General features: G+C 47.5%; 2 protein-coding genes across 3 annotated transcripts; one reads left to right on the top strand and one right to left on the bottom strand.

The window, feature by feature from the left end:
- Positions 1-67: 67 nt before the first annotated feature.
- On the top strand, positions 68-18,322 carry LOC148060000 (ribosome quality control complex subunit NEMF-like). Of its 2 annotated transcripts, XM_087779387.1 has the most exons (32): positions 68-237; positions 1,133-1,201; positions 6,283-6,385; positions 6,452-6,577; positions 6,646-6,794; positions 6,859-6,926; positions 6,999-7,088; positions 7,417-7,490; positions 7,547-7,617; positions 7,676-7,751; positions 7,804-7,944; positions 8,018-8,226; positions 8,286-8,453; positions 8,509-8,572; positions 9,784-9,872; positions 9,928-10,031; positions 10,087-10,149; positions 10,205-10,317; positions 10,685-10,742; positions 10,804-10,862; positions 10,989-11,109; positions 11,179-11,353; positions 11,410-11,458; positions 11,515-11,561; positions 11,675-11,807; positions 12,225-12,302; positions 12,357-12,548; positions 12,614-12,649; positions 12,709-12,815; positions 12,874-12,917; positions 17,903-17,982; positions 18,161-18,322. In XM_087779387.1, the coding sequence occupies exons 1-32, from the start codon at positions 179-181 to the stop codon at positions 18,236-18,238; spliced, it is 3,093 nt and encodes a 1,030-aa protein (XP_087635513.1). In that variant the 5' UTR covers positions 68-178; the 3' UTR covers positions 18,239-18,322. The 2 variants fall into 2 exon arrangements, 1 of the variants encoding a protein (XP_087635513.1); XR_015709259.1 differs by lacking the exons at positions 12,614-12,649; positions 12,709-12,815 and having other exon boundaries at positions 12,357-12,525.
- On the bottom strand, positions 18,258-19,816 carry LOC148059999 (kelch domain-containing protein 2-like). The gene is made up of 3 exons (XM_087779393.1): positions 19,672-19,816; positions 19,562-19,614; positions 18,258-18,663 (listed from the first exon to the last, which is right to left on the bottom strand). Exons 1-3 carry the CDS (start codon positions 19,792-19,794, stop codon positions 18,552-18,554), a joined length of 288 nt encoding a protein of 95 aa, XP_087635519.1. The 5' UTR covers positions 19,795-19,816; the 3' UTR covers positions 18,258-18,551.
- Positions 19,817-22,772: the final 2,956 nt, after the last annotated feature.

Raw genomic sequence — 22,772 nt, 5'->3', positions numbered from 1 at the left:
ATTCTCGCGAAGAGAGAAAAGAAGAAAAAACACATTTTGTCCTACATCAGCTTCCGTCGAGCGCGGCTGCGCATGCGCATCATTCCCTGCATGTTGCTCGAGCTATTGATGTTTTTCTAGAATGTTTCACTAAAATGTCAAATATTTAACTTAACTTTCGATCAAAGACGTTTAAACCATGAAGAGCAGATTCACGACTGTGGACATCAGAGCCGTGATCGCCGAGATACGAGCTAAGTACGTGTCTTGAGATCGAACTGTTGAAATGTTGTTGAAATGTTGTTGAAATGTTGTTTAATATGTTGTTAAATATGTTGTTAATGTGTTGTTAAAATGTTGTTTAATATGTTGTTAAATATGTTGTTAATGTGTTGTTAAAATGTTGTTTAATATGTTGTTAAATATGTTGTTAATGTGTTGTTAAAATGTTGTTTAATATGTTGTTAAATATGTTGTTAATGTGTTGTTAAAATGTTCTTAATATGTTGTTTTAAATTGTGTTTAAATGTAGTTTAATATGTTGTTTAATATGTAGTTTAATGTGTTGTTTATATGTTGTTAATATGTTGTTTAAATTGTGTTTAAATGTAGTTTAATATGTTGTTTATATGTTGTTAATATGTTGTTTAAATGTTCTTAATATGTTGTTTTAAATTGTGTTTAAATGTAGTTTAATATGTTGTTTATATGTTGTTTAATTGTTGTTTAGTATGTTGTTAATGTGTTATTTAGTATGTTGTTAATGTGTTATTTAGTATGTTGTTAATGTGTTATTTAATATGTTGTTAATGTGTTGTTTAATATGTTGTTAATGTGTTGTTTAATATGTTGTTAATGTGTTGTTTAATATGTTGTTTAATATGTTGTTTATATGTTCTTTAATTGTTGTTTAATTGTTGTTTAATATGTTGTTTAAATGTTGTTGAAATGTTCTTAATATGTTGTTTGTTAATATGTTGTTTTAAATTGTGTTTAAATGTAGTTTAATATGTTGTTAATATGTAGTTTAATATGTTGTTTTAAATGTAGTTTAATATGTAGTTTAACATGTTGTTTAAATGTTCTTTAATGTGTTGTTCAAATGTTGTTAACATGTTGTTAATATGTTGTTAACATGTTGTTTCTGCTGCAGCTACATCGGCATGAGGGTCAACAACGTGTATGACATCGACAACAAGACGTACCTGATCCGCCTGCAGAAGTGACGTCATTTTATCCACTTTTCAATGTTATTGTGACGAGTTTTTAATTCACATGTTAATGATTCCTATGTAACCATAGAAACAGTGAAGATAACATGAGATGTTTGTGACGTAAATGTTATCAAGAGATTGAAATGAGATTAAACACGATTCATACTTTTATTTTATTAACGGAGAATTAAATCACGTGAGTTTTATTAATTAAATCATTATTGACAGATAATCCCGACAACAGTTTAGTTATCGTCGAGTCTAAAGAGTTAAACTGGTGTTTCATGTGTTCATGAACCACTGACTGAACGCTGATGTTTCATGTGTTCATGAACCACTGACTGAACGTTGGTGTTTCATGTGTTCATGAACCACTGACTGAACGTTGATGTTTCATGTGTTCATGAACCACTGACTGAACGTTGATGTTTCATGTGTTCATGAACCACTGACTGAACGTTGATGTTTCATGTGTTCATGAACCACTGACTGAACGTTGATGTTTCATGTGTTCATGAACCACTGACTGAACGTTGATGTTTCATGTGTTCATGAACCACTGACTGAACGTTGGTGTTTCATGTGTTCATGAACCACTGACTGAACGTTGGTGTTTCATGTGTTCATGAACCACTGACTGAACGTTGATGTTTCATGTGTTCATGAACCACTGACTGAACGTTGGTGTTTCATGTGTTCATGAACCACTGACTGAACGTTGGTGTTTCATGTGTTCATGAACCACTGACTGAACGTTGATGTTTCATGTGTTCATGAACCACTGACTGAACGTTGGTGTTTCATGTGTTCATGAACCACTGACTGAACGCTGGTGTTTCATGTGTTCATGAACCACTGACTGAACGCTGGTGTTTCATGTGTTCATGAACCACTGACTGAACGCTGGTGTTTCATGTGTTCATGAACCACTGACTGAACGTTGATGTTTCATGTGTTCATGAACCACTGACTGAACGTTGGTGTTTCATGTGTTCATGAACCACTGACTGAACGTTGATGTTTCATGTGTTCATGAACCACTGACTGAACGTTGGTGTTTCATGTGTTCATGAACCACTGACTGAACGTTGGTGTTTCATGTGTTCATGAACCACTGACTGAACGTTGATGTTTCATGTGTTCATGAACCACTGACTGAACGTTGGTGTTTCATGTGTTCATGAACCACTGACTGAACGTTGGTGTTTCATGTGTTCATGAACCACTGACTGAACGTTGGTGTTTCATGTGTTCATGAACCACTGACTGAACGCTGGTGTTTCATGTGTTCATGAACCACTGACTGAACGCTGGTGTTTCATGTGTTCATGAACCACTGACTGAACGCTGGTGTTTCATGTGTTCATGAACCACTGACTGAACGCTGGTGTTTCATGTGTTCATGAACCACTGACTGAACGTTGGTGTTTCATGTGTTCATGAACCACTGACTGAACGCTGGTGTTTCATGTGTTCATGAACCACTGACTGAACGTTGGTGTTTCATGTGTTCATGAACCACTGACTGAACGTTGGTGTTTCATGTGTTCATGAACCACTGACTGAACGTTGATGTTTCATGTGTTCATGAACCACTGACTGAACGTTGATGTTTCATGTGTTCATGAACCACTGACTGAACGTTGATGTTTCATGTGTTCATGAACCACTGACTGAACGTTGGTGTTTCATGTGTTCATGAACCACTGACTGAACGTTGGTGTTTCATGTGTTCATGAACCACTGACTGAACGCTGGTGTTTCATGTGTTCATGAACCACTGACTGAACGCTGGTGTTTCATGTGTTCATGAACCACTGACTGAACGCTGGTGTTTCATGTGTTCATGAACCACTGACTGAACGTTGATGTTTCATGTGTTCATGAACCACTGACTGAACGTTGGTGTTTCATGTGTTCATGAACCACTGACTGAACGTTGATGTTTCATGTGTTCATGAACCACTGACTGAACGTTGATGTTTCATGTGTTCATGAACCACTGACTGAACGTTGGTGTTTCATGTGTTCATGAACCACTGACTGAACGTTGGTGTTTCATGTGTTCATGAACCACTGACTGAACGTTGGTGTTTCATGTGTTCATGAACCACTGACTGAACGTTGGTGTTTCATGTGTTCATGAACCACTGACTGAACGTTGATGTTTCATGTGTTCATGAACCACTGACTGAACGTTGGTGTTTCATGTGTTCATGAACCACTGACTGAACGTTGATGTTTCATGTGTTCATGAACCACTGACTGAACGTTGATGTTTCATGTGTTCATGAACCACTGAGTGAACGTTGGTGTTTCATGTGTTCATGAACCACTGACTGAACGTTGGTGTTTCATGTGTTCATGAACCACTGACTGAACGCTGGTGTTTCATGTGTTCATGAACCACTGACTGAACGTTGATGTTTCATGTGTTCATGAACCACTGACTGGACGTTGGTGTTTCATGTGTTCATGAACCACTGACTGAACGTTGGTGTTTCATGTGTTCATGAACCACTGACTGAACGTTGGTGTTTCATGTGTTCATGAACCACTGACTGAACGTTGGTGTTTCATGTGTTCATGAACCACTGACTGAACGTTGGTGTTTCATGTGTTCATGAACCACTGACTGAACGTTGGTGTTTCATGTGTTCATGAACCACTGACTGAACGTTGGTGTTTCATGTGTTCATGAACCACTGACTGAACGTTGGTGTTTCATGTGTTCATGAACCACTGACTGAACGTTGGTGTTTCATGTGTTCATGAACCACTGACTGAACGTTGGTGTTTCATGTGTTCATGAACCACTGACTGAACGCTGGTGTTTCATGTGTTCATGAACCACTGACTGAACGCTGGTGTTTCATGTGTTCATGAACCACTGACTGAACGTTGGTGTTTCATGTGTTCATGAACCACTGACTGAACGCTGGTGTCTCATGTGTTCATGAACCACTGACTGAACGTTGGTGTTTCATGTGTTCATGAACCACTGACTGAACGTTGGTGTCTCATGTGTTCATGAACCACTGACTGAACGTTGATGTTTCATGTGTTCATGAACCACTGACTGAACGTTGGTGTTTCATGTGTTCATGAACCACTGACTGAACGTTGGTGTTTCATGTGTTCATGAACCACTGACTGAACGTTGGTGTTTCATGTGTTCATGAACCACTGACTGAACGTTGATGTTTCATGTGTTCATGAACCACTGACTGAACGTTGATGTTTCATGTGTTCATGAACCACTGACTGAACGTTGGTGTCTCATGTGTTCATGAACCACTGACTGAACGTTGGTGTTTCATGTGTTCATGAACCACTGACTGAACGTTGGTGTTTCATGTGTTCATGAACCACTGACTGAACGTTGGTGTTTCATGTGTTCATGAACCACTGACTGAACGTTGGTGTTTCATGTGTTCATGAACCACTGACTGAACGTTGGTGTCTCATGTGTTCATGAACCACTGACTGAACGTTGGTGTTTCATGTGTTCATGAACCACTGACTGAACGTTGGTGTCTCATGTGTTCATGAACCACTGACTGAACGTTGGTGTTTCATGTGTTCATGAACCACTGACTGAACGTTGGTGTTTCATGTGTTCATGAACCACTGACTGAACGTTGGTGTTTCATGTGTTCATGAACCACTGACTGAACGTTGATGTTTCATGTGTTCATGAACCACTGACTGAACGTTGGTGTTTCATGTGTTCATGAACCACTGACTGAACGTTGGTGTTTCATGTGTTCATGAACCACTGACTGAACGCTGGTGTCTCATGTGTTCATGAACCACTGACTGAACGTTGGTGTTTCATGTGTTCATGAACCACTGACTGAACGTTGATGTTTCATGTGTTCATGAACCACTGACTGAACGTTGGTGTTTCATGTGTTCATGAACCACTGACTGAACGTTGGTGTTTCATGTGTTCATGAACCACTGACTGAACGTTGGTGTTTCATGTGTTCATGAACCACTGACTGAACGTTGATGTTTCATGTGTTCATGAACCACTGACTGAACGTTGATGTTTCATGTGTTCATGAACCACTGACTGAACGTTGATGTTTCATGTGTTCATGAACCACTGACTGAACGTTGGTGTTTCATGTGTTCATGAACCACTGACTGAACGTTGATGTTTCATGTGTTCATGAACCACTGACTGAACGTTGATGTTTCATGTGTTCATGAACCACTGACTGAACGTTGGTGTTTCATGTGTTCATGAACCACTGACTGAACGTTGATGTTTCATGTGTTCATGAACCACTGACTGAACGTTGATGTTTCATGTGTTCATGAACCACTGACTGAACGTTGATGTTTCATGTGTTCATGAACCACTGACTGAACGTTGGTGTCTCATGTGTTCATGAACCACTGACTGAACGTTGGTGTTTCATGTGTTCATGAACCACTGACTTAACGTTGGTGTCTCATGTGTTCATGAACCACTGACTGAACGTTGGTGTTTCATGTGTTCATGAACCACTGACTGAACGTTGATGTTTCATGTGTTCATGAACCACTGACTGAACGCTGGTGTTTCATGTGTTCATGAACCACTGACTGAACGCTGGTGTTTCATGTGTTCATGAACCACTGACTGAACGCTGGTGTTTCATGTGTTCATGAACCACTGACTGAACGTTGGTGTTTCATGTGTTCATGAACCACTGACTGAACGTTGGTGTTTCATGTGTTCATGAACCACTGACTGAACGTTGATGTTTCATGTGTTCATGAACCACTGACTGAACGTTGGTGTTTCATGTGTTCATGAACCACTGACTGAACGTTGATGTTTCATGTGTTCATGAACCACTGACTGAACGTTGATGTTTCATGTGTTCATGAACCACTGACTGAACGTTGATGTTTCATGTGTTCATGAACCACTGACTGAACGTTGGTGTTTCATGTGTTCATGAACCACTGACTGAACGTTGATGTTTCATGTGTTCATGAACCACTGACTGAACGCTGGTGTTTCATGTGTTCATGAACCACTGACTGAACGTTGATGTTTCATGTGTTCATGAACCACTGACTGGTGTTTCAGGCCCGACAGCAAAGCGGTTCTGCTCATTGAATCCGGGACCAGGATCCACTCCACGGACTTCGAGTGGCCCAAGAACATGATGCCTTCAGGCTTCGCCATGAAAGTAAGAGAAGAAGTAGAACTTTATTGATCCTCAGAGATGAAGGTCGTGAACGTCTGGTGTCTTCAGTGCAGGAAACACCTGAAGACTCGCCGCCTGACGCACGTGACGCAGCTCGGCATCGACAGGATCGTGGACCTGCAGTTCGGCTCGGACGAGGCGGCGTACCACCTGATCGTGGAGCTGTATGACCGGGTGAGCGACTTTGATTGACAGCAGCATCATCGGTTCGTCGCACGACCTTGAATCCCGCGTGTCTTCAGGGGAACGTGGTCCTCGCCGACCACGAGTTCACCATCTTGAACCTGCTGCGCTTCCGAGCGGCGGACGCCGAGGACGTGAAGATCGCGGTGAGGGAGAGGTACCCGGTGGAGAACGCTCGCCCGCCGGAGCCGCTCATCAGCCTGGACAGGTGAGGACACCTGAGGACACCTGAGGTCCGAGTCCATCCATGTCTGACTGAACGTCTCTCACAGACTCACAGAAATCATGGGTTCAGCACAGAGTGGAGATCAAGTGAAGCGAGTCCTGAACCCACATCTACGTACGTGTGACCCTGATGTTGGTTTGAACCTTTAATGTTAGTTTGACCTCTGACTCTAACTCTCCTGCGCAGCGTACGGAGCGACGCTGATCGAACATTGTCTCATCGAAGCAGGACTCGGTGGTTCTCTCAAGGTCGACGGTCAAGTTGCTGCAGCTGAAGGTGTTTAGAAAAGAACTCGTTATGATGTCAATCATCGTGTGATAATCATGAGACTTGAAATATTGGATCGACTGCATCTTAAACCATAATTACATGTTTGGGGTCAAGGTCAGAGGTCAGGAACACTATGAACAAGACACACACACACACACACACACACACACACACACACACACACACACACACACACACACACACACACACACACACACACACAGCCTCGGTGTGTTTCTTCGACTGAGAGGAAACCAGAGTAAAACACAAACATCATTTTTAATATCTTGAGTGGTTGAAAGTTGATCATGTTCTGACCAACTCTGCTCCACAGTTGCTCCTAAGATCCTGGAGGCTCTGCAGATGGCAGAGATCTACATGGAGAACACGGAGAACTTCCATGGAAAGGTGCTTCACCAGACTGGTGGCTCCAGGTTCTCAGGCTGACGTGTGTTTGTTGGCAGGGGTTCGTCATCCAGAAGAAGGAGAAGAAGCTGAGCTTGACTCCTGGACAGCCCAGCGAGGAGCTGCTCACGTACGTTCAGATCATGTTGATGAATCATCTCAATAATCCTGAAGATGTTCTTCTACAGATACGATGAGTTCCATCCTTTCCTCTTCGCTCAACACACTCAGAGTCCGTACCTGGAGTTTGACACGTTCGACAAAGTAAGAGAAGATGAACTCCAGAGAGGTTCTCGTGAATGACATCTTCTCTCAGGCCGTGGACGAGTTCTTCTCCAAGATCGAGAGTCAGAAGATCGACGTGAAAGCTCTGCATCAGGAGAAGCAGGCGCTCAAGAAGCTGGAGAACGTCAAGCGAGATCATGAGCAGAGGCTGGAAGCTCTGCATCAAGTTCAGGTCGGAGACTTCAGGAGGTCCCGGGTCTCGACTGGTGCAGGTCTTGAGACGTCATCGCCGGCTTGTGTTGCAGGAGGTGGACCGAGCGAGGGGCGAGCTGGTGGAGATGAACCTGCCGATGGTGGAGCGAGCCCTGCAGGTGGTCCGCAGCGCTCTGGCCAACCAGGTGGACTGGAGCGAGATCGGCGTCATCGTGAAGGAGGCTCAGGCGGCTGCAGACCCGGTGGCCTGTGCCATCAAGGAGCTGAAGCTGCAGACCAACCAGATCACCATGCTGCTGAGGTGAGTCTCACAGTGGTCCTCATGTTCTCACTCCTGCTCAAACCTTCTCCTCGCTGAAGAAACCCTTACGTGTCCGAGGAGGAGCAGCCGCTGGAAGAGATGGAGGAGAAGGTCGAGGCCAAGGGCAAGAAGAACAAGAATAAAGCGGCGAGTAAGAAGCTGCAGAAGAACAAGCCCATGTTGGTGGACGTGGATCTGGGCCTGTCGGCGTACGCCAACGCCAAGAAGTGAGTGAAGCCAGTCGTGGACGCAGAAGAAGAAGATAAACCGTTGATCTCTCAGGTTCTACGACTGCAAACGTACGGCGGAGAAGAAGCAGCAGAAAACCATGGAAGCAGCTGGAAAGGTACGAGTGTCTGGTGTTTGTGCGTCTGTTTGTGTCACATGTGAATGTTTGTTTGTGCGTCTGTTTGTGTCACATGTGAATGTTTGTTTGTGCGTCTGTTTGTGTCACATGTGGATGTTTGTTTGTGCGTCTGTTTGTGTCACATGTGAATGTTTGTTTGTGCGTCTGTTTGTGTCACATGTGAATGTTTGTTTGTGCGTCTGTTTGTGTCACATGTGAATGTTTGTTTGTGCGTCTGTTTGTGTCACATGTGAATGTTTGTTTGTGCGTCTGTTTGTGTCACATGTAGATGTTTGTTTGTGCGTCTGTTTGTGTCACATGTAGATGTTTGTTTGTGCGTCTGTTTGTGTCACATGTGGATGTTTGTTTGTGCGTCTGTTTGTGTCACATGTAGATGTTTGTTTGTGCGTCTGTTTGTGTCACATGTGAATGTTTGTTTGTGCGTCTGTTTGTGTCACATGTGAATGTTTGTTTGTGCGTCTGTTTGTGTCACATGTGGATGTTTGTTTGTGCGTCTGTTTGTGTCACATGTGAATGTTTGTTTGTGCGTCTGTTTGTGTCACATGTGAATGTTTGTTTGTGCGTCTGTTTGTGTCACATGTGAATGTTTGTTTGTGCGTCTGTTTGTGTCACATGTGAATGTTTGTTTGTGCGTCTGTTTGTGTCACATGTGAATGTTTGTGCGTCTGTAGCAGGAGCACGACGGACATGTTTTCACAACAACAGGATTTATTTGTCATGATGTTGATGGTTCAGCAGGAAACGAGTGATAAAAGTAAAGTCCTTCAATTAACAGAATTAAACAACATTTAAAAAAACGTTTAAATGATAACATGAGTCGATAACAAACATAACTCTCTCACTTCAACGTCAAATCAGCTGTTTTGATTGACACACGTCTGATCCAATCACATCTCTTAGTGATCCACTCAGTGGGCGGAGCTTATTACAAAGAAAGCGTCTCATTGGTTGATGTTGTAACTTGTGGTTCAGCTGCAGCTTCACTAACATGTTCCTGTGAGTGTGTAGATCAATAAAGTTGTTGTTATAGTAACACAATCACACAAGAACACAAGTCATGTGACTGAACTGATGACATCATCACTCTGTGACAAACATCTTCTAGTAGAAAAGATAGATTTTCTTTATTATTAGTTCTCAGCAGATAATTACAACACGTTCGTTAAGAAACATGTTTTATCTCCAACAAGGCGATGAAGTCTGCAGAGAAGAAGACTCAGCAAACCCTCAAAGAGGTCCAGACGGCCATCACCATCCAGAAGGCCAGGAAGGTCTACTGGTGAGACTGGAAGCGTTGCTGTCGCTGCCAACGATTCTCATCAAACTTGTCTCAGGTTCGAGAAGTTCCTCTGGTTCATCACGTCCGAGAACTACCTGGTGATCGCCGGGCGCGACCAGCAGCAGAACGAGATGATCGTCAAACGCTACCTTCGCGCAGGTAAACCTCGACTTCCACGCGTTTGACGGACCTGAGCTGATGTTTGCGTGCTCAGGCGACGTCTACGTCCACGCCGACCTGCACGGAGCCACCAGCTGCGTCATCAAGAATCCATCAGGTGAGTCTTCAGCACCACACGGTCCAGGTGTGGCTTCAACGGCTCCTTCCCTCAGGAAACCCTGTTCCTCCCAAGACCCTGAACGAGGCGGGAACCATGTCCGTGTGCTACAGCGCCGCCTGGGACGCCAAGATCATCACGAGCGCCTGGTGGGTCCATCATCACCAGGTGAGAACACTTCAGGTCGACAGGTACAGACGCCAACAGTCAGAGGTCAGAGGTCAAAGCTGTAAAGCGAGTCAAGTGTCTTAATAGACTCTAAACTCTCTGGAAGCACAAGGATGAGATCTTGGAGAGAAGAACACAAACATCGAAATAAACAAACTCTCAACTTCTTCTTTGATCTTTACGTTTGTGCTTTTTATCAAGAAGTTATTTTCCTCTTTGTTTCTGAAATGATCCAAAACACTGATGTCATCCTACTGATCAATAGATTTCTGATATCAATGGTTTCTTCACGGACTCGTGTCTCCAGTTTGTTCCTAAAGTTCTTAAACGTCTCCTTTCTGCTCAAAGTCTTGGTTTGTTTGCTCAGGTGTCGAAGACGGCGCCCACAGGAGAGTACCTGACCACAGGAAGCTTCATGATCAGAGGTGCGTCCTGATGTTCCTCACGGTTCTTGATTCACCATCTTCTGGGATTGTTCACCTGCAGGAAAGAAGAACTTCCTGCCGCCGTCGTACCTGATCATGGGCTTCGGCTTCCTCTTCAAGGTGCGTGACTCGTGGTTGTCGTGGCGACGCACCTGTGAACGCACCTGTGAACGCACCTGTGAACGCACCTGTGAACGCACCTGTGAACACACCTGTGAACACACCTGTGAACGCTTGTGACGACAGGTGGACGAGCAGAGCGTGTTCAGGCACCGAGGAGAGAGGAAGGTGAGGACGCTGGAGGAGGACATGGAGGAGGTGACGTCCACCACTGAGGAGCTGCTGGAGGAGCAGGAGGAGCTGAAAGGTCGACGAGGCTTCAGTAGATCTTGGTCACGATGACAGCGGGATTCAAACCCATGACTGTGTGTCACAGACGACTGCAGCAGCGACGAAGACGAGGAGCAGGAACAGGCAGAAGACGACGACACGGGAGATGCTCTCCAGGTGGAGGAGGACAAGGACGGAGAGGAGAGCCAGGAGGACGAGGCTGGAGAAGAAACGAGTTTTCCGGACACGACCATCTCCCTCTCGTATCTCCAGCCGCACAGGTGAGGCCCTCAGGTGTGCATCAGGTCTGAAGATCCATCGTCTCGTCTCGTCACAGGAACCATCAGAGTCACGTGTCTGAAGCTGCATCTGAAGCTGCATCTGAGGTTAGTCTGAGCTTCTCTGATCCTTCGAGTCACGTACTGTTGTTTCTTCTGGTCAGAGCGAGAACGTTCCAGGGAGGAAGCACATGACGGCCAAACAACGACGGTGAGAAATGATGGACATGTTATGAACAACATTTAATTTGATTGATTCTAGTTTAAATCCACGTAAATCCTGTCGTTTGATGAACATGTTCTGATCTGTGGTTGGTCTCCAAGAGAGGAGAAGAAGAAGAAGGAGAAGCAGGAAGATCTCGGCGCTGAGAAGGTTCCGTCCGGACCGTCAGCCACCAGTCAGGGGTCTAAAGGTGGAGGAGGATCTTCACAGCCACCCCTGAAAAGAGGTCAAAAGGTAAAGGTTTCTCTGACGAACCTGAAGGTCGTCAACATCGTTCAGGTCGACATGTGTCACTCAAGCTGTGACGCGTACGACTGCAGATACTGTCGTAACGATGCTGAGGAACTTCTTGTAACTTCAATGAAACACAGATTTCCGTTTAAACTTTCCTTTTTCTTCACTGTTGGAATCTTTATAGACGTAAAAAAACACTTTACATTTAACAATAGTTATTTATGGTTAACAGTTCAATAAAGTGTGTATAAAATACAAATAATTACTTATATTAGAAAGAGTTTAAAGTGTTTAAAAACCAATATATCAATGAATGGCTGAAAACATTAAAAAAGTTTCTAGAGCTTGAGGCGAAGCTGAAGCTCCACAGTTTGAGGTCAAACCTCAACCTTGACCTTCATGACTCTGGTCTCACAGAACAAGCTGAAGAAGATGAAGGAGAAGTACAAGGACCAGGACCAGGAGGACCGCGAGCTCCGGATGCAGCTGCTCGGGGTGAGGACCAGGCGTCACATGATCGTCTCACGCTGACATCACTTCCTGTCGCAGTCGGCCGGAGCCGCCAAGGAGGTGAAAGACAAGAGCAAGAAGGGCAAGAAGGGGAAAAACCGCGAGGAGCCGAGCAGACCAGCACCTGCTCAGAAACCACCTCAACCACCTCAAGCCCAGGACCAGGAGCCCGTGAAGAAGCCGGAGCAGCAGGGAGGAGACGGAGAAGGTCCGGTGGAGCAGGAAGACAAGGTGCCGTCATGTCACGTCCCTATGAACCTGAACCTGAAGCTGATCCTGAGAGATGTTGTTTTCAGGAGGACGACGTGGACCAGGACAACCCTGGAGCTGAGGTAGGTCAAAGGTCACCATGAGTGCTGAGGGTTTGTTCGACGTGAAGCTTCTGCCGCAGGAGGCTGAAGATCTGCTGAACTCTCTGACGGGTCAGCCTGACGTGGAGGACGTGCTGCTGTTCGCGGTGCCGGTGTGCGCCCCCTACACCTCGCTGACCTCCTACAAGTACAGTCTTGACCCCTGACCCCTGACCTCAGATGCTAACCTCCGCTTGTGTCCTCAGGCTCAAGGTCAAACTCACACCTGGGACGCAGAAGAAGGGAAAAGGTGAGACGTCATGTGACCAAACACAAGCAGCAACTCTTGACTGTAGAAGAAGAAACAATCTGTACTAATGTAATATAATCTAAACTAATGTAATATAATCTAAACTAATGTAATACTATCAAGTCTAGTGACACCTGGTGCTCAAAGTAGCGCATCGCAGCTAAAAATAAAAACACAATTAATAAACAATATTGTAGCAGCTCCAGTGAGCGTCAGGCAAAGAGACCAAGGATGTCTTTCCCACTCTGCCACAGACGGGTGACTTTTATTTAACAGCGCCCGTACAGGCTTGTGTGACGTGTAAAACATGGTGAGACAGACTAATTCTCCCACACCTCTCACTCATGGTGCCGAACTTGAGGACCCATAATGCACCAGTCGCTACATAGCCCCCACCTGAGGGGTCAGTCGTCCCCGACAACCCCAAGATCTAGCACAAAGTCTCTAAACCTCCCAGGTCGCCGATGCTGTCGGGTAGGCCGTCTAGGTGCGACAGGTGTAGATGGAGAGTAAGGGTCCATGGGGCTCAAGGTACCGTCTTCAGGAACATCACAACCGGCTGGGGAAGGACTCAGGGGACGGTATGGAGAAAGTCTATCCTGGTGCAGTACCACCATGGGTCTTCTGTTTGGCAGCCGCACCCGATACACCACTTCAGACAAGCGGTCAATTACTTCACCAGGTCCTTGCCAGTGACTGCGGAGCTTAGGGGAAACTCCCTTTTTGCGGACCGGACAGTAAACCCACACCTTGTCTCCCGGCTCAAAGGCACGCCCTCGACAGCGTGTATCATAGGTCCTCTTTTGCCGGACGCCAGCACTGTCTTGAGACTGCAGACTGTAGTCGTGTACCACCTGTAGTCGGTCCTTCAGTCTGCGGAGGTAATCCATCATCTTTCCTCCAGGAATCTCAGGTTCTGGCGGGGCACCAAATACCAATCCACTGGTGTCCGCAGCTCTCTCCCGAACATCAGAGCAGCAGGAGTGCATTGGCTGGATTCCTGCACAGCAGATCGGTATGACCACAGAACCAGGGGTAGGTGACGATCCCAGTCCTTTTGATGTTCACTCGTCAAGATAGCAAGCTGAGTGGCAAGAGTGCGATTAAATCGCTCCACCAAACCGTCGCTCTGTGGGTGGAGCGGTGTGGTCCTTGTCTTCCTCACCCCCAGCCGTCTGCAGACCTCCTGGAACATCCGGGACTCAAAGTTTCGCCCTTGGTCACTGTGGAGCTCGTCAGGAACTCCAAACCGAGAGAACATCTCGTCCACCAACTTCTCTGCTGTTGTGATGGCACTTTGATCTGGTACTGCGTACGCCTCTGGCCACTTGGTGAAATAATCCATGGCCACCAAGACGTAGCGATTGCCAGAGTCCGACACCGGAAAGGGACCAAGAATGTCCACTCCAACTCTCTCCATCGGAGCCTCCACCAAGTACTGTTGGAGTGGGGCATGGGACCGCTGTGTTGGCCCCTTCTGGGCAGTGCAGGCATCACAGCAGTGGACATACAGCTCCACAACTCGTCTGCATCCTGGCCAGTAGAACCCGCTCCGAAGGCGATGTAGGGTCTTTGTATTTCCCTTAATGTCCTGCCCCCACCGAGCCGTGGACATGCTGAAGAACTTTGGGCCGGAGAGCCTTGGGCACCATGAGCTGCAGGAGGTCTCTTCCTCCCCCTGGTGCCTGCCACCGCCGGTACATCACACCAGTGTGGACCTCGAAGTTACCCCATTGGGAGTGGTATGCCTTCACCTCGGGTCCTAAAGCCGACACCTCCGACCAGCTTGGACGTGTTCCGGCCTCCAACCAACCCTTCACCGACGCCAAGGTTGCGTCAGCGGCCTGTTGTTGCTTCAGCTCTGGAGGTGTCAGTTCCAACCCATCCTCTTCCCCGCTGCTGGCGCACACCGATATCACCCTTTGTGCCACATGATCCCGTTCTTCCTAGACACTCAGCTTCAGCACAGGGGCGACATGAGAGGGCATCAGCATTTCCATGGAGCTTTCCTGCCCAGTGCTTGATCTCAAAGTCAAAACTTTGGAGCTTTTCCAGCCATCGAGCCACTTGACCTTCAGGGTTCTTGAAACTCAAGAGCCAGGTGAGCGAAGCATGGTCAGTTCGAAGAAGGAAGTGATTACATTGCAAGTATGGCCGGAATTGACGCAGGGCCAGGACCACGGCCAGCAGCTCACGACGGGTGACGCAGTAATTCTTCTCCACCTTGCTAAGTGCCCGGCTCGTTCTCCATCTTCCCCTTGCTGTGAAAGGACGGCCCCAACGCCAACATTGCTGGCATCCTTGTCCACAATAAAGGGCCGCTGCCCATCAGGATATGCCAAGACGGGAGCTTCAGTGAGGGAAGTCTTGAGCTGAGTAAAGGCAACGGAACAGTCAGCTTCCCAGTTGAATGTTTTGCCCTTATCTGTGAGACGATGGAGTGGGCTGGCAATGGTGGCAAAACCCTGGATGAACCGTCGGTAGTACGAAGCCAGACCCTAGAAGCTTCGCAACTGGCTGACATTTGCAGGGGTAGGCCAATCACGAACTGCAGCTATCTTTTCTGGGTTGGTGGGGGCCCCACGAGTACTGACAATGTGGCCAAGGAACTCAGTCTCTCTGGTCAGCAGATGACACTTTGCAGGGTTCAACCGTAACCCAGCCTGACGTATAGCCGTGAAAACCTCACCTAGGTTAGCCAGGGCTCCGTCGAAGTCAGCGGCATGCACCAGCAGATCATCCAGGTACACCACACAGCGGTCACGGGGCACGTTAGCCAGAACTCTCCATCAGTCGCTCGAACGTAGCAGGTAGTAGTCCAAAGGGCATAACCCGGAATTGCCACAGTCCTTGTCCAATGGTGAAGGCTGTCTTTGGTCTTGCCTCCGGGGCCAATTCCACCTGCCAGTATCCACTGCGGAGCTCAAGGGAGCTGAACCAACTGGACCCAGCAATGTTGTCAAGCGCATCATCAATGCGAGGAAGAGGATACAAGTCTTTCTTGGTGACTGCATTCAGGCGCCGATAGTCCACGCAGAACCTCCAAGTACCGTTCTTCTTCTTGACCAAGACAACGGGGGCTGCCCAGGGGCTATCTGATGGTTCAATTACTCCAGCATTGCACATCTCCTGGATCTTTTCAACTGCGACCTTCCTTTGGAGAGGGCTAACCGATGGGGGCGTAGACGTATGGGTTGAGCGTTACCAGTCTCAATAGCGTGCTACAGTCCTCATCCCTGGCAGCAAAAATGTCTTTATACTCGTCAAGCAGACATTTCAACTGCTGACCTTGCTGAGGTTCCATGCCGTCACTACTGCGCTGCCAAAGTTGGTGGATGGCTTCCGCAGTCTCTGCAGAGGAAGAAGCTGGTAGGGTTGGTGCTAATGCCGGTTGTGGAGCACAAGATCTTGGCATCTCTTGAACTGCTGCTTTCATCCTCCGATGATCAGGCTGTGCCTTCTCCTCCCTACTAGACTTGAGCTCCACTTTTTCCTTGCCCAGGATTATGGTCTTTCCTACTACGTCGACTTGAGCTTCCCAACGGCTAGGTCCAGCCCAATGATACAAGGATCATGGATGTTGGCAAGCCAAAACTCATGCTCCAACACTTGGTCTCCCGCTCGAACTGTCACCATCTTTTTCCCTAAAATTGTAAACTTTTCTCCAGTTACTGACATCAATTGGGTGTTGGTTGGGGCCCACGTTTCGGAAACTCGGCTATTGGCCTCAAGGAGGGTGCCTGGACGGACCAAAGAGATGGTGGACCCGGTGTCCACCAAGGCTTGACATGACTGACCATCCAGTTGGCAGTACAGGTACAATCCTTGTGTATGTCCACAACGTCCAACCAATGTCCATCTGCCTTGGAGGGAAAGTGGATTTTGGAGTGGGCGGTCCCTCATTGCGCCACTCCACTGCAGTTTCCCGCCACCCTGGTAATAGGGGTCGGAGCAATGCAATCTCTTGCGAAGTGGCCGAGCTGGTCACACCGAAGGCATCGATCTGTCGGACGGGGTCGTCGTCTGGGTCGTGGCGGCACTGAGGACAGGCGGACCTCCTCAACATCTTCATCATAGTCCAACATCCTGACCTGCGCCCGTGGACCAGGAGCCCTTGGTGGTGTGTGTTGAGCAGCGAAGATCCCTTGTGCTCGTTCAGCTTCCCTCAGTGCCTCGGTTAGGGACACCGGCATGGAGAGACGAACATGCTGTCTTGGTGGTAGAGAATGCAGATCCAATCTTCTATCCGCCAGTGGCCAGGTCCTCCCTACCCCCAGGGGGCAATGCGCTGACGGCTCCTCTTCTCCGGTCTTCTCTTCCCGTAGAGGGCGGTGTTTCCGTATGGCACTTGCTCCATCAGGTCTGTCTTTCATCAGAAGCCGAGCTCCTCCAGCCACCAGGGGGCGATCAGAAGTCATCTTTGGCGTTGCTTTCTTCTCCACCAGTGGAGGGTGGTGTTGGCGCTGAAGCCCAAGATTTAGCTCATTTAACAGCGGCCGTACAGGTGTGGCGTGTAAAACATGGTGATCGAGACAAATTCTCCCACATCTCTCACTCATGGTGCCGAACTTGAGGACCCATAATGCACCAGTCGCTACAATATTTTGTTTGTGGAAAAGAAAAATGTCAGAATTAAAGGCAAGAAATAATAAGTTGTTGTTTTTAAATGCATGAGTTATTATTACTGGTGTTTAGTTTTATAACGATTGAACCACAGAAATATCATCTGACGACAAATGACTCAATTATGTGGAAATTGATCTAAAAACTTTAGACTTGTTACATATTTTCATATCATTTACATATTATTTGGTGCCTTTACATTATTTTGATGTTTCACTTTCATAATGTTTTTACTTAACTTACTTTTAAACGTGTGAGGTTTGATCTTAAATCCTCTTTTGAATTCAAAACACTTTGTTTTTAAATGTTTTGGTGGAACATGTGACTTCATAACTGAGTGAAGATACACTTGTTTGTTGCAGCTGCTCGCACAGCAGTTCTGAGCTTCATGAAGGGCAAAGACACGAGCGCCAGAGAGAAGGACCTTCTGCGCAGCGTCAAGGTTTGAATCTTCTTCTGACCTTCAACGAGACAAATGTTCTTCACCTGCTGATGATGGAGCTTCAGGGCAGCAGGGGGCGCTCTCGCTTGTGAAGGACTGGAGAGCGACATCTAGTGAAGCTCCATGAAGACCTCAGGGTTTCTGTACGTGTGACCTTGACTCGGTTCTTCTCCTGCAGGACGCGGACTTGTTCAGGAACGTTCCTGGAAAAGTCAAAGTCTCGGCTCCGAACCTTCAGGCGGCGAAGAAGAAATGAACGACCAGAGCTGAACATCACGAGTTAAAAGTTTGTTTATTCATGAAAACAATCGTTTACAATAAAAAACAACAAAAGGTGCAATTTTTACACAATTTTTTACACAATTTTTTACACAATTTTACAATTTTCATTTACACGACCTTCAGGCTGAAGGTCAAGTTAAATTAAAGACACTGAAACCACATAAATACCAATATATACAAACGGCGCCTCCTGCTGGTGTCAATTAAAGAAGCAGCAAAAGTGTCAATCATGTCGTTGCCCTGGAAACGAACTCGACTCGTCTTGAAGTTTGAAAGCTTGAGGATCTTCATCCTGTTGCTTTGATTCTCCTCCTGAGGCTGTTGAGCAGGTGTTTGGGGAGACAGTCCCAGATCTGGACCAGACGCCTCTGGTGCTGCAGGACCGTCTCCATGCTGAGCCTGGACAGACGGGGTCAGAGCGAGGTCACAGGTGAGACTATCAGAGCAGGTCACAGGTGAGACTATCAGAGCGAGGTCACAGGTGAGACTATCAGAGCGAGGTCACAGGTCACAGGTGAGACTATCAGAGCGAGGTCACAGGTGAGACTATCAGAGCGAGATCACAGATGAGACTATCAGAGCGAGGTCACAGGTCACAGGTGAGACTATCAGAGCGAGGTCACAGGTGAGACTATCAGAGCAGGTCACAGGTCACAGGTGAGACTATCAGAGCGAGGTCACAGGTGAGACTATCAGAGCGAGGTCACAGGTGAGACTATCAGAGCGAGGTCACAGGTGAGACTATCAGAGCGAGGTCACAGGTGAGACTATCAGAGCGAGGTCACAGGTGAGACTATCAGAGCGAGGTCACAGGTGAGACTATCAGAGCGAGGTCACAGGTCGCAGGTGAGACTATCAGAGCGAGGTCACAGGTGAGACTATCAGAGCGAGGTCACAGGTGAGACTATCAGAGCGAGGTCACAGGTGAGACTATCAGAGCGAGGTCACAGGTCACAGGTGAGACTATCAGAGCGGGTCACAGGTCACAGGTGAGACTATCAGAGCAGGTCACAGGTGAGACTATCAGAGCAGGTCACAGGTCACAGGTGAGACTATCAGAGCGAGGTCACAGGTCGCAGGTGAGACTATCAGAGCGAGGTCACAGGTGAGACTATCAGAGCGAGGTCACAGGTGAGACTATCAGAGCGAGGTCACAGGTGAGACTATCAGAGCGAGGTCACAGGTCACAGGTGAGACTATCAGAGCGGGTCACAGGTCACAGGTGAGACTATCAGAGCAGGTCACAGGTGAGACTATCAGAGCAGGTCACAGGTCACAGGTGAGACTCCAGACTCACCTGAACAGGGTCTTGGGTTGGACGTCAAACACCAGCAGCTTGTTGCTGTGAGCCTGTCGGGAAACAAACGTTGACTCTCTGAAGGTTGAGGTTCGAAGGTCGAGACTCACGGCTCTTTGACGAGAGATGAGGTTGTTGGCACATCCTCCGAACACGAAGACCTCCCCGTCAGGACCAGCGCCGGCCGAGTGCCAGAGTCTGCAGACACACCACAGAAGTTCTGATTCAAACATCTCGATACGTTCCTCAGGAGCCGACAACACATCCCGACCTTTGACATTTGACTCACAAATTCAACACTGATCGTTTTTTAACAATACAAGTCTGGAAACTTTAAAACTCGGATCTGCTGAAGAAGAAACGGCAGCGTAAAGAACCAACTCAACACAGACTCATCGGAGACGGCAGCGTAAAGAACCAACTCAACACAGACTCATCGGAGACGGCAGCGTAAAGAACCAACTCAACACAGACTCATCGGAGACGTCAGCGTAAAGAACCAACTCAACGCAGACTCATCGGAGACGGCAGCGTAAAGAACCAACTCAACGCAGACTCATCGGAGACGGCAGCGTAAAGAGACTCATCGGAGACGGCAGCATAAAGAACCAACTCAACGCAGACTCATCGGAGACGGCAGCGTAAAGAGACTCATTGGAGACGGCAGCATAAAGAACCAACTCAACACAGACTCATCGGAGACGGCAGCGTAAAGAACCAACTCAACACAGACTCATCGGAGACGGCAGCGTAAAGAACCAACTCAACGCAGACTCATCGGAGACGGCAGCGTAAAGAACCAACTCAACACAGACTCATCGGAGACGGCAGCGTAAAGAACCAACTCAACACAGACTCATCGGAGACGGCAGCGTAAAGAACCAACTCAACGCAGACTCATCGGAGACGGCAGCGTAAAGAACCAACTCAACACAGACTCATCGGAGACGGCAGCGTAAAGAACCAACTAAGGTAGACTTGTTGGAGACGGCAGCGTAAAGAACCAACTCAACGCAGACTCATCGGAGACGGCAGCGTAAAGAACCAACTCAACACAGACTCATCGGAGACGGCAGCGTAAAGAACCAACTCAACACAGACTCATCGGAGACGGCAGCGTAAAGAACCAACTCAACGCAGACTCATCGGAGACGGCAGCGTAAAGAACCAACTCAACGCAGACTCATCGGAGACGGCAGCGTAAAGAGACTCATCGGAGACGGCAGCATAAAGAACCAACTCAACGCAGACTCATCGGAGACGGCAGCGTAAAGAGACTCATTGGAGACGGCAGCATAAAGAACCAACTCAACACAGACTCATCGGAGACGGCAGCGTAAAGAACCAACTCAACACAGACTCATCGGAGACGGCAGCGTAAAGAACTAACTCAACGCAGACTCATCGGAGACGGCAGCGTAAAGAACCAACTCAACACAGACTCATCGGAGACGGCAGCGTAAAGAACCAACTAAGGTAGACTTGTTGGAGACGGCAGCGTAAAGAACCAACTCAACGCAGACTCATCGAAGACGGCAGCGTAAAGAACCAACTCAACGCAGACTCATCGGAGACGGCAGCGTAAAGAGACTCATTGGAGACGGCAGCATAAAGAACCAACTCAACACAGACTCATCTGAGACGGCAGCGTAAAGAACCAACTCAACACAGACTCATCGGAGACGGCAGCGTAAAGAACCAACTCAACGCAGACTCATCGGAGACGGCAGCGTAAAGAACCAACTCAACACAGACTCATCGGAGACGGCAGTGTAAAGAACCAACTAAGGTAGACTTGTTGGAGACGGCAGCGTAAAGAACCAACTCAACGCAGACTCATCTGAGACGGCAGCGTAAAGAACCAACTCAACACAGACTCATCGGAGACGGCAGCGTAAAGAGACTCATTGGAGACGGCAGCGTAAAGAACCAACTCAACGCAGACTCATCGGAGACGGCAGCGTAAAGAGACTCATTGGAGACGGCAGCATAAAGAACCAACTCAACGCAGACTCATCGGAGACGGCAGCGTAAAGAGACTCATTGGAGACGACAGCATAAAGAACCAACTCAACGCAGACTCATCGGAGACGGCAGCGTAAAGAGACTCATTGGAGACGGCAGCATAAAGAACCAACTCAACACAGACTCATCGGAGACGGCAGCGTAAAGAACCAACTCAACACAGACTCATCGGAGACGGCAGCGTAAAGAACCAACTCAACGCAGACTCATCGGAGACGGCAGCGTAAAGAACCAACTCAACACAGACTCATCGGAGACGGCAGCGTAAAGAACCAACTAAGGTAGACTTGTTGGAGACGGCAGCGTAAAGAACCAACTCAACGCAGACTCGTCGGAGACGGCAGCGTAAAGAACCAACTAAGGTAGACTTGTTGGAGACGGCAGCGTAAAGAACCAACTCAACACAGACTCATCGGAGACGGCAGCGTAAAGAGACTCATTGGAGACGGCAGCGTAAAGACACAACTCAACACAGACTCATCGGAGACGGCAGCGTAAAGAGACTCATTGGAGACGGCAGCGTAAAGAACCAACTCAACACAGACTCATCGGAGACGGCAGCGTAAAGAGACTCATCGGCGACGGCAGCGTTGCTCCTGATGATAAGATTCCAGGGTTGAGTCAGTACTTGAGTGACTTAGGTCAGTCTGTCAAAATGAGCCTGAGAAACCTGGGTGTTGTATTTGATAAAGACATGTCTCTTGTTCAACACTGAAGAAAACTGACCAGAAACTGTTTCCTTCAACTGAGAAAAATCTCTAAACTTAGGAAAATGTTGTCAGAACATGTTCTGGATCTTATAATCCATGCGTTTGTTTCTTCTCGTCTGGACTATTGTAACAGTTTGTTTTCATGTCTTAACAAGAAGGATCGTCTCGTCTGCAGTTGATTCAGAACTCTGAGCCGCTCTAGTAGAAGAACTCACATTTCTCCTTCAAACTCTTCACTGGCTTCCAGTTTCTTTCAGGATCAACTTTAAAATTCTGGTTCTTACTTTCAGATCTATTCATGGTCAGGCTCCTCCTTACATCACTGATCTGATCCAGCCTTACACCCCAGCTCGGTCTCTGAGGTCTGTGGATCAGAATCTACTTATGGTTCCACGCACACGGCTCAGGACCAGAGGAGAGAAATCTTTTCAGGCTGTTGCTCCTAAGCTTTGGAACGATCTTCTCTCTCTTTGCGC

Source organism: Callionymus lyra, chromosome 18 (genome assembly GCF_982586985.1).
Source record: "Callionymus lyra chromosome 18, fCalLyr1.hap1.1, whole genome shotgun sequence".
Classification (NCBI taxonomy): domain Eukaryota; kingdom Metazoa; phylum Chordata; class Actinopteri; order Syngnathiformes; family Callionymidae; genus Callionymus; species Callionymus lyra.
This window is presented reverse-complemented; position numbering and strand designations above follow the sequence as displayed.

Excerpts from the sequence above, each read along its gene's own strand:
- LOC148060000 (XM_087779387.1), top strand. The coding sequence starts at position 179 with ATGAAGAGCAGATTCACGACTGTGGACATCAGAGCCGTGATCGCCGAG. Across the intron at positions 6,578-6,645 it reads TCGTGGAGCTGTATGACCGG|GGGAACGTGGTCCTCGCCGA; the intron begins GTGAGCGACTTT and ends GCGTGTCTTCAG. Across the intron at positions 11,808-12,224 it reads CCCTGAAAAGAGGTCAAAAG|AACAAGCTGAAGAAGATGAA; the intron begins GTAAAGGTTTCT and ends CTGGTCTCACAG.
- LOC148059999 (XM_087779393.1), bottom strand. The coding sequence starts at position 19,794 with ATGTTTGAATCAGAACTTCTGTGGTGTGTCTGCAGACTCTGGCACTCG. Across the intron at positions 19,615-19,671 it reads TCATCTCTCGTCAAAGAGCC|GCTCACAGCAACAAGCTGCT; the intron begins GTGAGTCTCGAC and ends GTTTCCCGACAG. Across the intron at positions 18,664-19,561 it reads CAACCCAAGACCCTGTTCAG|GCTCAGCATGGAGACGGTCC; the intron begins GTGAGTCTGGAG and ends CCGTCTGTCCAG.